Below are 12,246 nucleotides of genomic sequence, written 5' to 3' on the forward strand. Positions count from 1 at the left end.
TCATAATATCTATACAGTTGAACACTTACAAGCTGCAAAATGCTATCGAAACCAAATGTTCATGCAATAAAACATATATTTTTAAATAACTAACATAGATCATTTTATTAGCTATTTTCTATATTATGGTTTGAGGTTGTAACCTACTCTCGTCAAACTCATCAAAACTCGCGGGACAGCTACTCCTCTAAAACCAATTTGCTACCAAAATCCCCCAGTGCATGATCGTTGCAGCTGGTAACAAATGGCCGTCATATAATTTAAGCTAATGCATTTGAACAAAACATGATTGGTAGGCTTCATGCCTGTGTATCTTATTTTTGATCATGCAATTTCATTGCAACTGATAGCTATGGTAAAATTGTAGACTGTTTAAAAATAAAACACACAATTCATCATGGTTGCTATAGCGAAATCTGCTGTCAAGTCGTAGGTAGCCTAAAGTCTGGCGCTGCATGATCGAATGTACACAGCTTGCGCCGCGGAACACCCGCTGGAACACCCTTGGATCCCCGCTGACACATCCGCTGGAACACCCGCTGGAACCCCGCGGGAACCAAGCATGAGAAGGTGTTGGAAGCTAGCTAGCGCGAGCTGTTAGCCAACGAGGTCATATCGTAGACATGTCTTGGTAAGCGTTCTCGCATTTAACTAATAATAGCTACATTCTTAGTAAAATAGCTAGATATATTTAGATTTAAATGATAAATGGCTGACCATAACCAGACCGACAGGAGCCTAGCTAATGTTAGCTAACGTAATGTTGTTGGCTAGTTAATATCAAAACAGATTATGATTTGGAACGTCAGCAAATGTCTTTCTTGTGAATGCCAACTAACGTTAGCTAGAAGCCAGCTGTAACGTTACCTAACGAGTGTTTCTTATGTCAATTCTTTACATTTTTATATTAGCTATATCTATGACTAAAAATAATAGACGTTTTACAATCGGAGACAATATGGACACTGGACTTAAAATTTAACTAACGTTATTTCTATATGATCTTGCTAGCTATATGGTTAATAGTTATACTGTAATTACAGTCGTGATTCTAACGACTATACCAATCACAGTATCTAACTAGCTAACAAAAATGAAATGATGGAAGCTACACAACTATAGATTGCTACACAGCTTTAAGTAACGGTACGCTATAAATTGATTTGCTACAGAAGTATAACAGTCTCATCATGGACCTAACACCAGGGTAGACGTTAGTGAAATTTGCTACATGAATGATTGAAGCGTTATATATCTCCCCTTTGGCTACACACACCCACTCCTTGCTACATGGTTTTCTTGCTCGAGCTAGCTACATTTGTTGAGAGGTTGTATCACAGAATTTGGTTAACTGTTGGGCTTTTTGTGATAACGAGTCTCATGCTTCCTCTCTGTCTTCAGAGAATGGCACTGTGCTGATAGGTTACCTACCAATCAGCAGAAAACAACACTGGAGATCAGATGATCTGAAACATGAAGGGTGAGGGTTTTAACACAAGATAAGACCAGCTCTTTTAAGGTAGGAAGCAACATTGATTTGTCAATTTTTCAATCAAATATTCATATTTTTCCCCCTTTTGTTAACGAGTCCAGATTAGGTAGATAACGTGTGGTACTGAGTTTCTATATCTTCCGTCTATATCCTCAGCCATACATGTTTCTGTATTCAAATAAACTAGGTTTAGTGTTTCCTTTATCCACATCCTGTTTGAAGAAGCTTCCTCATTTGCCTTACATCCTGATGACAAGACTGGATGCCTTTCATATTGAACAGACCGTGGCTGTTTTCCTAGTTGTTATTGTTAGCTGCATGTTCACTGACATTAATGATGTTAGACAGTGATAGCAGAAAAAGTTAAGTGCCTTGTATAGCATAGCACATGTTGTTGCACTCTCAGGGAAAGGGAAAACTCTGGTATTTGGTCACAAATGTCATTGGCTCTCGCTGTATGTGGAGGAGAAATAACTTGACTCCCGGAGATAGAAATGCTTCTGTCTGTCATGTGACTGACTGAGTAGGCTAGATCATCATGGACATCGATGGAAATAAACATGATTTATCATCACAGTTATCATAACATAGGCTAGTTTGTCATTAGGTGTAGTGTTTTGATGGGTAAGTTTCCACTGGTGAATTGTGGCTAGTTCCTATTCTGTCTAGTAGGGGTGAGGGAAAGAGGGTCTTAGGGTGGCAGGTAGACTAGAGGTTAGAGTGTTGGGCCAGTAAGCTAAAGGTCTCAAGTTCAAATCCCTGAGCTGACAGGGTGTCTTGAGGAGAGTGGGATATGCAAAAATAAATAATTACTATTCACATGTGTATTAATACACACTTGTACATGTGTGAAATAGGACAAATATAAGCGCCCACCAAATTATTATAAATTAAAATGAACTACAGTCACACGACAGCAAGAGGTGGGACTGTATATAGTCTACTGTATGATGTTTTTCTTCCATATAATTCTAATCCACTGTTACTCTTTTCCACTTCAGGAGATAAGGAACTATTTTCTATGAACTTTGTGTGTGAGGACTACAGAAATGCCTCCTAGACCTTCTTCTGGTGAATTATGGGGCATCCATTTGATGCCCCCCCGGATCTTTGTGGACTGCTTGTTGCCAAACGGGATGATCCTGACCCTCGAGTGCCTCCGTGAGGCTACGCTCATCACCATCAAACATGAAGTGTTCAAGGAGGCCAGGAAGTACCCCCTGCATCACCTACTACAGGAGGAGACCTCTTACATATTTGTCAGTGTTACGCAGGAGGCAGAGCGAGAGGAGTTCTATGATGAAACTAGGAGACTATGTGATCTCAGGCTCTTTCAACCTTTTCTAAAGGTCATCGAACCGGTTGGTAACCGAGAGGAGAAAATTCTGAACAGAGAAATTGGTAAGACTTAATTACTACCCTCCTCTTTTTAGAGAGTAACGACATGCTTACATTTTCCTCCAAAACATACAGTATCAGTAAGTGAGTTTCTTTTGTTTTAGGATTCGCAATTGGTATGCCTGTTTGCGAGTTTGACTTAGTAAAGGACCCTGAGGTGCAGGACTTCAGGAGGAATATTCTTAACGTCTGTAAGGATTCAGTAGAACTCCGAGATGCCAATGGACCCCATAGTCGGGCTTTATATGTCTACCCTCCCAATGTTGAATCGACACAAGAACTTCCAAAGCACATCCATGGCAAACTGGACAAAGGTAATTCAAATCAAGCAATGTAATGTCAAGATGCTGCAAGATGCCTAAGGCACATTTAGTGGGTGTCAAACAACAACCTTTTCTACTTTGTCAACACATTAATAAGCAACAAACAAAATTATCCTTATTCCTTTTCATGATAATCTATTTCAAAGCTGTTCTCAGCCTGTGTGGAGTAATATTCTGATTTATTCTCTTTTCTGTGGCTTATTTTATAGGTCAAATCATTGTAGTGATCTGGGTGATTGTCTCACCCAACAATGACAAGCAGAAATACACCCTGAAGATCAACCATGATTGTGTGCCAGAACAGGTGATAGCTGAGGCCATCAGGAAGAAGACCAGGAGCATGCTGTTGTCCCCTGAACAACTCAAGATGTGTGTGCAGGAGTACCAGGGCAAGTACATCCTCAAGGTGTGCGGCTGTGACGAGTACCTCCTGGAGAAATGCCCCCTGAGTCAATATAAGGTTTGTTGGGCCCTAGTGTGCATGTAACCAATGCATACACATTGAAGCCTAACATTAGGTCTGACTCAGGTCTATATTGCTTAATCATGTATCTTAATCCTATTCCTTTTCCCTTTCAGTATGTGAGGAGTTGCATCATGCTTGGCAGGATGCCCAACCTCATGCTGATGGCGAAGGATAGCCTTTATTCTCAGTTACCCATGGACAACTTCACCATGCCCTCGTACGCCCGGCGCATCTCCACCGCCACCCCGTACATGAACGGAGAGTCCTCCACCAAGTCTCTGTGGACCATCAACGGAACCCTGCGGATACGAGTGCTCTGTGCCACATACGTGAATGTGAACATTCGGGATATAGATAAGGTACTTGACAATGGTTATTGTTTTAGATCAACTTTTTCACATTGGTTTTCTGTTTCTGTGCTTGGCTAGCCCTCAACTCCTCTTATAGCCACTTTTCAGTAATTCATTTTCTGTAAGACTCCTTGGCGTGAATGTCTGTCATGCTGCTACTGCTGGTCGTTTTCAGGGGGTTTTGGTGTCTATTCTTCCTGTTGTCCATGTAGATTTATGTGCGAACCGGCATCTACCATGGAGGGGAGCAGATGTGTGACAACGTGAACACGCAGCGTGTGCCATGCTCTAATCCCAGGTATTACAGACACACAACACACATGGTGTCACAGACAGTGTCTCGCTCATCAAGAGACATCACCATATTGTGACTATTTATCCCATGGTAATGGGGGAGGAGGGTGTGTATTGATCTGTGATATTAACACTTGTAATGGGTTCAGGGTGATTCATTGTGGCTGTGCTTGTCTCCCAGGTGGAACGAGTGGCTGACCTACGACATGTACATTCCCGACATCCCCCGGGCGGCCCGCCTCTGTCTCTCCATCTGCTCTGTGAAAGGCAGGAAAGGGGCGAAGGAGGTAAGCACTCAATTTAATCGGACACCCCAGACCTTTAATGATATAAATGATACCCACTGGCTAGAACAGTGTTCAAAGGTCTTACCTGAATGGCCTGAGGTGTCCTCTGTGGATGTTGAATTACTTATCGACTTGTGGCATGGAGCGATCGTGGCTGTGTAACGTAGGTATGAAGACTGTAACTGACACCTGGGCTGAGTGATGTCACCTAAAGGTCGGGGAGATGGGTTTTCGTGCCCATGATGAATTAGAGATAAATGCCTCTAAAGGCTGTCCTTTGTGAGCAACCTACTGTACAGCTTGAAGCCAATTAACTGAACTAAAACAAAGTCTGTTTGCTTGCCTACTAATCTTTTCAATTCAATTCAGTACGACTTTTAATCCCCAAGCGGCAATTAGGATGTTTGTGTTAGTTACACAAGTACCCCATATAAAATTCCCTCAAGCCTGTATTCACTGTTGTCTGTGGAAGGATGGCCATTCACAATTTGTGTAAATAACCAATGCCACCCTTTGGCTCTGATCCTCTACTCAGGAGCACTGTCCACTGGCGTGGGGGAACGTCAACCTGTTTGACTACACTCACACCCTGGTCTCTGGTAAAATGGCTCTGAACCTGTGGCCTGTACCCCACGGCCTGGAGGACCTACTCAACCCCATCGGAGTCACAGGCTCCAACCCCAACAGGGTAAACATGTTAGTTAACATGACCAGTCTGTGTTTCTGTGGTCCTTATCATCAGGGTTTACAGTATAATGCCTCTCCTCCACACACAGGAAACTCCTTGTCTAGAGCTGGAGTTTGACTACTTCAGCAGTCCTGTCAAGTTCCCAGACATGACCACCGTTGAGGGACATGCTAACTGGACCATATCCAGGGAGCTAGGTTTCAGCTACTGCCAGTCAGGCCAGGTATTGGCATACATGGATGGAGATAGAGATATATACATACATACATACATACATACATACATACATACATACATACATACATACATACAGTTGTAACTCAAATCATTACAAACCATTTATTAAGACGGTCTAAGGATTCCTTGCTAAATAATGACTCCATATATGGTTGTTGATGTGACGTCTGATCCCCTGCAGAGTAACAGAGTGGCGCGAGACCACGCCTTAACGGACAGTGATAACGAGCAGCTGAGACAGGTGTGCAACCGAGACCCCCTGTCTGAGATCACAGAGCAGGAGAAGGACTTCCTCTGGAGGCACAGGTACAGTCATAACTAGCTCAGTCACCATCATACTTAAACTTCTAGAGGCCTTAACTAACATGTCTACTGTCTCTCTTACTCACCAGGCACTACTGTGTAAATATACCTGAGATCCTGCCCAAGATCCTGCTGGCTGTGAAGTGGAACTCCAGAGATGAAGTAGCACAGGTGACTTATTTGTTTTTTAATTACTGAGACATTTTTTTCAAGAGAGCATTTTCTGAAACTCTTGTGGGAATTGTATCATTTTCTGCTGCAGCACTGCTGCAGTGGTGACGTGACTGTTGTTTTTCTTGCTCTTAGATGTATTGCCTTCTGAAGGATTGGCCAGCAATAAAACCAGAGCAAGCCATGGAGCTGCTGGATTGTAACTATCCAGACCCAATGATCCGTGACTTTGCTGTTCGGTGCCTTGAGAAGTACTTGACCGATGATAAACTCTCTCAGTACCTCATTCAGTTGGTCCAGGTAGGATTTATTTTGCTTTGGTGTCCAGAAAGTGACTTCCTCTCACATTTCTTTGATTGTTTGGACTGTTGTCAAATATAAAATGTCATAATTTCCACTCTTGTCAGGTTCTGAAATATGAGCAGTACCTTGATAACCCACTGGTACGATTTCTACTGAAAAAGGCCTTGACTAACCAAAGGATAGGACACTTCTTTTTCTGGCACTTAAAGTGAGTGACTTAGAGTTACTTTGCAGAGTAAATTCCATTCTTTTCACAGAGTTGACTGACTGCAAATGCCTTTTAAGTCATCCACTTTCACTGTCCACTATGTGCCCTAGGTCTGAGATGCACAATAAGACGGTGAGTCAGCGGTTCGGCCTGCTGCTGGAGTCCTACTGCCGGGCGTGTGGCATGTACCTGAAGCACCTGAGCAGACAAGTGGAGGCCATGGAGAAACTCATCAACCTCACCGACATTCTCAAACAGGAGAAGAAGGATGAGACTCAGAAGGTAACCCAGCATTCCCTCTCTCTCCAATACACCCATGCTTATTGTGCAACATGATGATCTGTTAGAGAATCTCTGCTGTTTCAGCTTACTGTTCCACGTTTCTGTTTGACTTATGAAACTGACATCAGTGGCTTTGTTTACCTAATGTAGAGAGAACTAGGCTTCACATTTCTATTGGAGGCTTTATCTTCATTACAGCCTGCTCTGTGTGGTCCTGCAGGTGCAGATGAAGTTTCTGGTGGAGCAGATGAGGAGGCCAGACTACATGGACGCCCTGCAGAATTTCACCTCCCCCCTCAACCCTGCACACCAGCTGGGAAACATACGGTGGGCACACCACATTGGAACTCCTATACCTTACTCACCCAATGCCTGAACATGGACACTATTGAAACTGTAGATGGGACACTGTTTCAATGGCTGCAAAGGCCAGCAATTGCTCTTTAGTGTCCCTAGTGGTAATTTTACATTCATTTGACCTAAGAGAGTGGAGGTAGAGAGAATGTAAGTATTCTATTTCCCCATCATAACGTTCTGCTCATGCATGAACATGTGAAATGTTATTGTAACCGATTGTCAACTAATGTGCTCAGCCACTGGGCCCCTCAGTGCAGACCACTTGTATTCTAACACTGTTCATACAATTGATCAATGAAACTAATGTAGCTTGCCCCTTGTGATGACTCCCATTGTTGGCATGTTTTCCTCATGGTAAAATGCCCAGGCTTGAGGAGTGCAGAATCATGTCATCTGCCAAAAGACCACTGTGGCTCAACTGGGAAAACCCTGACATCATGTCCGAGCTCCTCTTCCAGAATAATGAGATCATATTCAAAAACGGAGACGGTGAGTCTGAGTCGAGTTTTATAATCAAACTGCGTTCTAAACAATAGCTTTACAATGTAAAGTTCTACTTGATTAGTTTGGACAGATGGAATGTATTTAAATCCTGCCATGGACCACTGAATATGACTTGTTTGTTTCAGACCTGCGACAGGACATGCTAACACTTCAGATCATCAGAATCATGGAGAACATTTGGCAGAACCAGGGTCTAGACCTCAGGATGTTGCCGTACGGCTGCATGTCTTTAGGTGACTGTGTGGGGCTGATCGAGGTGGTGCGGAGCTCTCACACCATCATGCAGATCCAGTGTAAAGGTGGCTTGAAGGGGGCGCTACAGTTCAACAGCTCAACACTACACCAGTGGCTCAAAGACAAGAACAAGGGAGAGATGTGAGTAAACTGTATATGTTGTGTGGGTACTTTCCTGGTTTGAAAATTGTATATCATAGTGTTTCACGGCTCAGATTTGACGTAACTCTGTCTATAGGTATGACCTTGCCGTTGACTTGTTTACGCGATCCTGTGCTGGGTATTGCGTGGCGACTTTCATCCTAGGCATCGGTGACAGACACAACAGTAACATAATGGTGAAGGATGATGGGCAGGTAGGACCTGAGTTATCAACAAGATATTGTCATGATGCATATTTTTTGCAAATGCTATGTGTTATCTTTTCTATGCTAATCTGGGATGTTTTGCAGCTTTTTCACATAGATTTTGGCCATTTCCTGGATCACAAGAAAAAGAAATTTGGCTACAAGCGAGAGCGAGTTCCATTTGTCCTAACTCAAGACTTCTTGATTGTAATCAGCAAAGGGACCCAGGAGTGCACGAAGACCAGAGAGTTTGAGAGGTAGCCATCTGCCTTTTCCCTTGTGTGAAAGGACACATCTGTGGATGTCTGTCTAGTGTTGAATGTAAAGGTTGTGGAGTTGGCAGACAGCTAGTGTCTACACAGTAGGCAGCTATTATATAACAATGTGTGCTCTGTCTCCCTGGGTGTTTGATAGGCTACTGTCTGCCAATTTTCCAGACCCTCTCCCATACTTCTGCTTTAACAAATGTACTGCGAAATCGACCATGTCCAGCCGAACACTATATATTTCAATGTCCAAATGTATGCTTTCAAAGGCTTATTTTGAGGCTATAGAGAATTCAGAGGGAACAATGGGAATGGTATATACTGATTTTTATGCATTTTGTCCTTCTCCTATTCGGTCTCAGATTTCAGGAGATGTGCTATAAGGCCTACTTGGCCATTCGTCAGCATGCCAACCTCTTCATCAACCTGTTCTCCATGATGCTGGGCTCCGGGATGCCCGAGCTGCAGTCCTTCGATGACATCGCCTACATCCGTAAAACCCTGGCCCTGGACAAGACTGAGCAGGAGGCCCTGGACTACTTCATGAAGCAAATGAACGACGCCCACCATGGCGGCTGGACCACCAAGATGGACTGGATTTTCCACACCATCCGCCAGCACGCGCTTAACTAAGTCCAGGCAGGACATCCGCCAGCCCTGCCCGGCCAGACACACCAGCCAGCTGTGAGTGGAACATCCAAACCTCATGAACTAATGGGTGATGCTTGACTATCCTATCGAGCACTTAACAATCCAGAGTGATTTTCCTTTTTTTTTTACTGTATTGGTTTTCCCTGCAGAAACTTACCAACTAACTTGCCTTGTCTAAAACGGTAGTTTTTTTGCCTGTAATATTTTTTTAACCTTTTTGTGTGTGCTTTTTTTCTTTGAATATAAATCTTCCCTCGTTCCTTTCCTTTTTGTAAAAGAGAAGAGTTTGCCGTCCCGTTTACAGGGTCACGTGTATAGATGTCTTCCTGTAACGTAAATGCCTTTTGAATATGCACGGAACATCCCAGAAAAAAACGGTATGAATTCAGTCATTTTTAGATGTGCAGCCTACTCCACCTGTTGTATTAAAAAAAAGATACCCCCCCTGAAAGGCAGCACCTTGAAGTGTTACATTGTGGCCCAATAGCTCTACTGGCTGGTCATTTCTGGCACCACAGTTTTTAAATCTATTGTCATACTCCTTCCTTTGGCATCATATTTAGCAGTAACAGCAGGTTATATATATATATACAGTATATTTTTTGAAACCTATACATGTATACCTCTGCATGTGTATACACACACACTGTGGGCCCAGCCTGTGATACTATGATAAAGTACAGCAGTACAGAAAGTAATGAATGCACTGTCAAGAAAACCTTGCTGTTTAAAAATGAAGCCTTAATGTAGTTGACGTACAATGAGCAAGGGCTGGATTTCTCCCTCTTGTGTCTTGGAGGTCAATGGTAAAATACCTCTGTTGCTCAGTGAGACGTCATCATAATGAATGTTGAGAAGTGCATTAAGCTAGACAGACATAGTCACCTCGTGTAACATGCTTTCACCATGCATGTCAGTAGTGTAGTTGGATTGTGAACTATACGAATGTTACAGTGCTGTGTGTTGACATGGGGAGAATCAGCAGTACAGTATGTGAACATAAGACTATTTGTACATGTTGGAAAGTGGATGAAGGCTGTCCCAAGGCAGCTAGTCAGCGTTGTTTGTGTGGGCACCCCTTCCTCTCTCTGTGGAGTGGACCCCTCTGTTTATTCATTATTATGATAGTTTGTTTACTATTGTGTTCTTGGAGTAAACCTTTTGATAATTGTTGGACCTAGGCAACTCTGAATAGGAGCTGTGGGAAAGGTTTCTCTTCCATAATGGCTTCTCGAAGTCCAAACCCCTTTCAAATGAAGGACATTCATTTTGGGGTAAAAACCCTGTATTCTCATTCTCCAGCATAACTCTGTGATATATGCTGTTGAGAAATAAGGTGGCATTTTAAAGAAGTGTCTCCTTTATGGCAGATTTTCCCCAACCCAAGAAAAAATAAGCACTTTTGTTTTCCCTTTTCAAATATGTTTTTGTTGATTCAATGAAAGCCAAAGTTAAGTCTCTAATGTTGTGTGAATCGCTCAATGGTTATCTGCATTACCATAGAAAGCCTAAGGACTAACGCATGCATATATTTGCCTCTATATGTATCAGTTATGTTATGAGGAAAGGGGCATGTAGTGAACAAGTGTTGTGACCAGAGGTTATAGGATTTTGGTGTTTAGATTGTAAACTGTCCTTTTTAAACCACCAGAAAAAAATGAGGGACACTTGTGCCTGCTTAGTATTTCAGAATTCTAACTCTCAAATACAACATGTCACAATTTAATATTTCTAAAACCCTAGAGGTAATATACTTGACATGGCTTCAGACTGCATTATAAATGCCTATGTTTGCAAATGTTGTCTCAAGTAGACCTTTCCTCCTAAAGATATAGCCTGGGAATGAGGTTCTCTAAAGTATACTATTGTGGTGGTATTCCAGACTTCGTATGCATTCATGATATGGGAGTAGTCTTGTTTTGAAAACATGTTGTTCCCTTATGCAGTAAACCAATCAACTGGTATAGAGATGGACAGTTGCTGATGCAGGTGGATGTTGCACTTTTTTAACGCCTTTGGTCCTACAGTAGTTTGAGTACAGGTCTTTTTTAAGCATAAGCAATAGTATCCCTTTCTATCTGAGATTTGTCAGATGCATTAGATGCTTATCGTAGTCACCAGCCTTTTGTTAGCTCTTCAAATGCCATTAATTGCATGGTTGTATTAACTTTGTGTGTGTGTGTGCATTAATATGGATCTGTACAGGTTATAGATTTTCTTGGGCTGGACCCATTTAAAAGCCCATTCATAATGTCAATGTAATACAGTGAGTGTGGTAAATGCTTTGTAAACCTTTTCCACTTGCTGAACAGCACCAGGGAAGATATTGTGATGCTGTACTTGAAACATCATTTGTTAGAAAATATAACTTTTCAAATTTCAGCTTCAAAAGTTTTACTTGAAATGGAATTGTTCTGAACCATGTTTGTATGTTGAAAACAAAGCTGTCATAGCCATGTGGTATATAGCACTGAGGGTTAGCACAGGCAAATCCATACCGATTGTGAATGTTAACATTTGGTCATCTTACAAGTCTCTCTACAGTTGGAGATTCTAAAATACGTGTTGACTTGGGCCATACGATGATGTAGAAGGAAATAACCCATTTAATGTGTTAAATGATGTAAACAATTTTGTTATTTAAGAAAAGGTTAAAGTGTCATCTTTTGTTTTACTGAAACATCTGGAGTGGTTAAAGCTCTTCATTTAATACAGGTTTATAGACGTATTGAATTGCATTTTTCATATATTTTGTCATTACTATCAACAAAGCTACTATGATTGTATTATTACACAGCCATCCTGCATGAGTTTGTTGAAATAATATACTTTTTATTTATTCTGCTAAGCAGCTATAAAGAAAGTTTGGCACTAGGAACAACTAATAATAATCCAACCTCTAACCCATGACATACTGTACCTGCATTATCAAATACAGTATTCTTTGTTTCTGTTTGCTTCTAAGTTAAATACTTGCACTGTATCCAGACTGACTACAATTATTTGAGTGTTACGTGACAATGTACAAATAAACTTCTCAGTTACAGTAAGTACTTACTTTTGTGGATAGTATGTTGCTTTACAG

The 12,246-nt window shown here is 41.9% G+C and overlaps 1 protein-coding gene across 4 annotated transcripts; it reads left to right on the plus strand.

Annotated features, from left to right (window-relative positions):
• The first annotated feature begins 243 nt into the window (after positions 1–243).
• pik3ca (phosphatidylinositol-4,5-bisphosphate 3-kinase, catalytic subunit alpha) lies at positions 244–12,207 on the plus strand. 4 transcript variants are annotated; one of them, XM_036978262.1, is made up of 21 exons: positions 244–631; positions 1,402–1,480; positions 2,494–2,893; positions 2,995–3,204; positions 3,423–3,673; positions 3,793–4,038; positions 4,242–4,327; positions 4,505–4,610; positions 5,146–5,298; positions 5,387–5,521; positions 5,717–5,841; positions 5,928–6,009; positions 6,145–6,309; positions 6,417–6,520; positions 6,631–6,802; positions 7,023–7,129; positions 7,527–7,648; positions 7,789–8,038; positions 8,136–8,253; positions 8,350–8,501; positions 8,873–12,207. In XM_036978262.1, the coding sequence occupies exons 3-21, from the start codon at positions 2,542–2,544 to the stop codon at positions 9,141–9,143; spliced, it is 3,207 nt and encodes a 1,068-aa protein (XP_036834157.1). In that variant the 5' UTR covers positions 244–631; positions 1,402–1,480; positions 2,494–2,541; the 3' UTR covers positions 9,144–12,207. The 4 variants fall into 4 exon arrangements, with proteins under 4 accessions (XP_036834157.1, XP_036834158.1, XP_036834155.1 ...); XM_036978260.1 differs by having other exon boundaries at positions 245–631; positions 1,402–1,519; XM_036978263.1 differs by lacking the exon at positions 1,402–1,480.
• Positions 12,208–12,246: the final 39 nt, after the last annotated feature.

Source organism: Oncorhynchus mykiss, chromosome 5 (assembly GCF_013265735.2).
Source record: "Oncorhynchus mykiss isolate Arlee chromosome 5, USDA_OmykA_1.1, whole genome shotgun sequence".
NCBI lineage: Eukaryota > Metazoa > Chordata > Actinopteri > Salmoniformes > Salmonidae > Oncorhynchus > Oncorhynchus mykiss.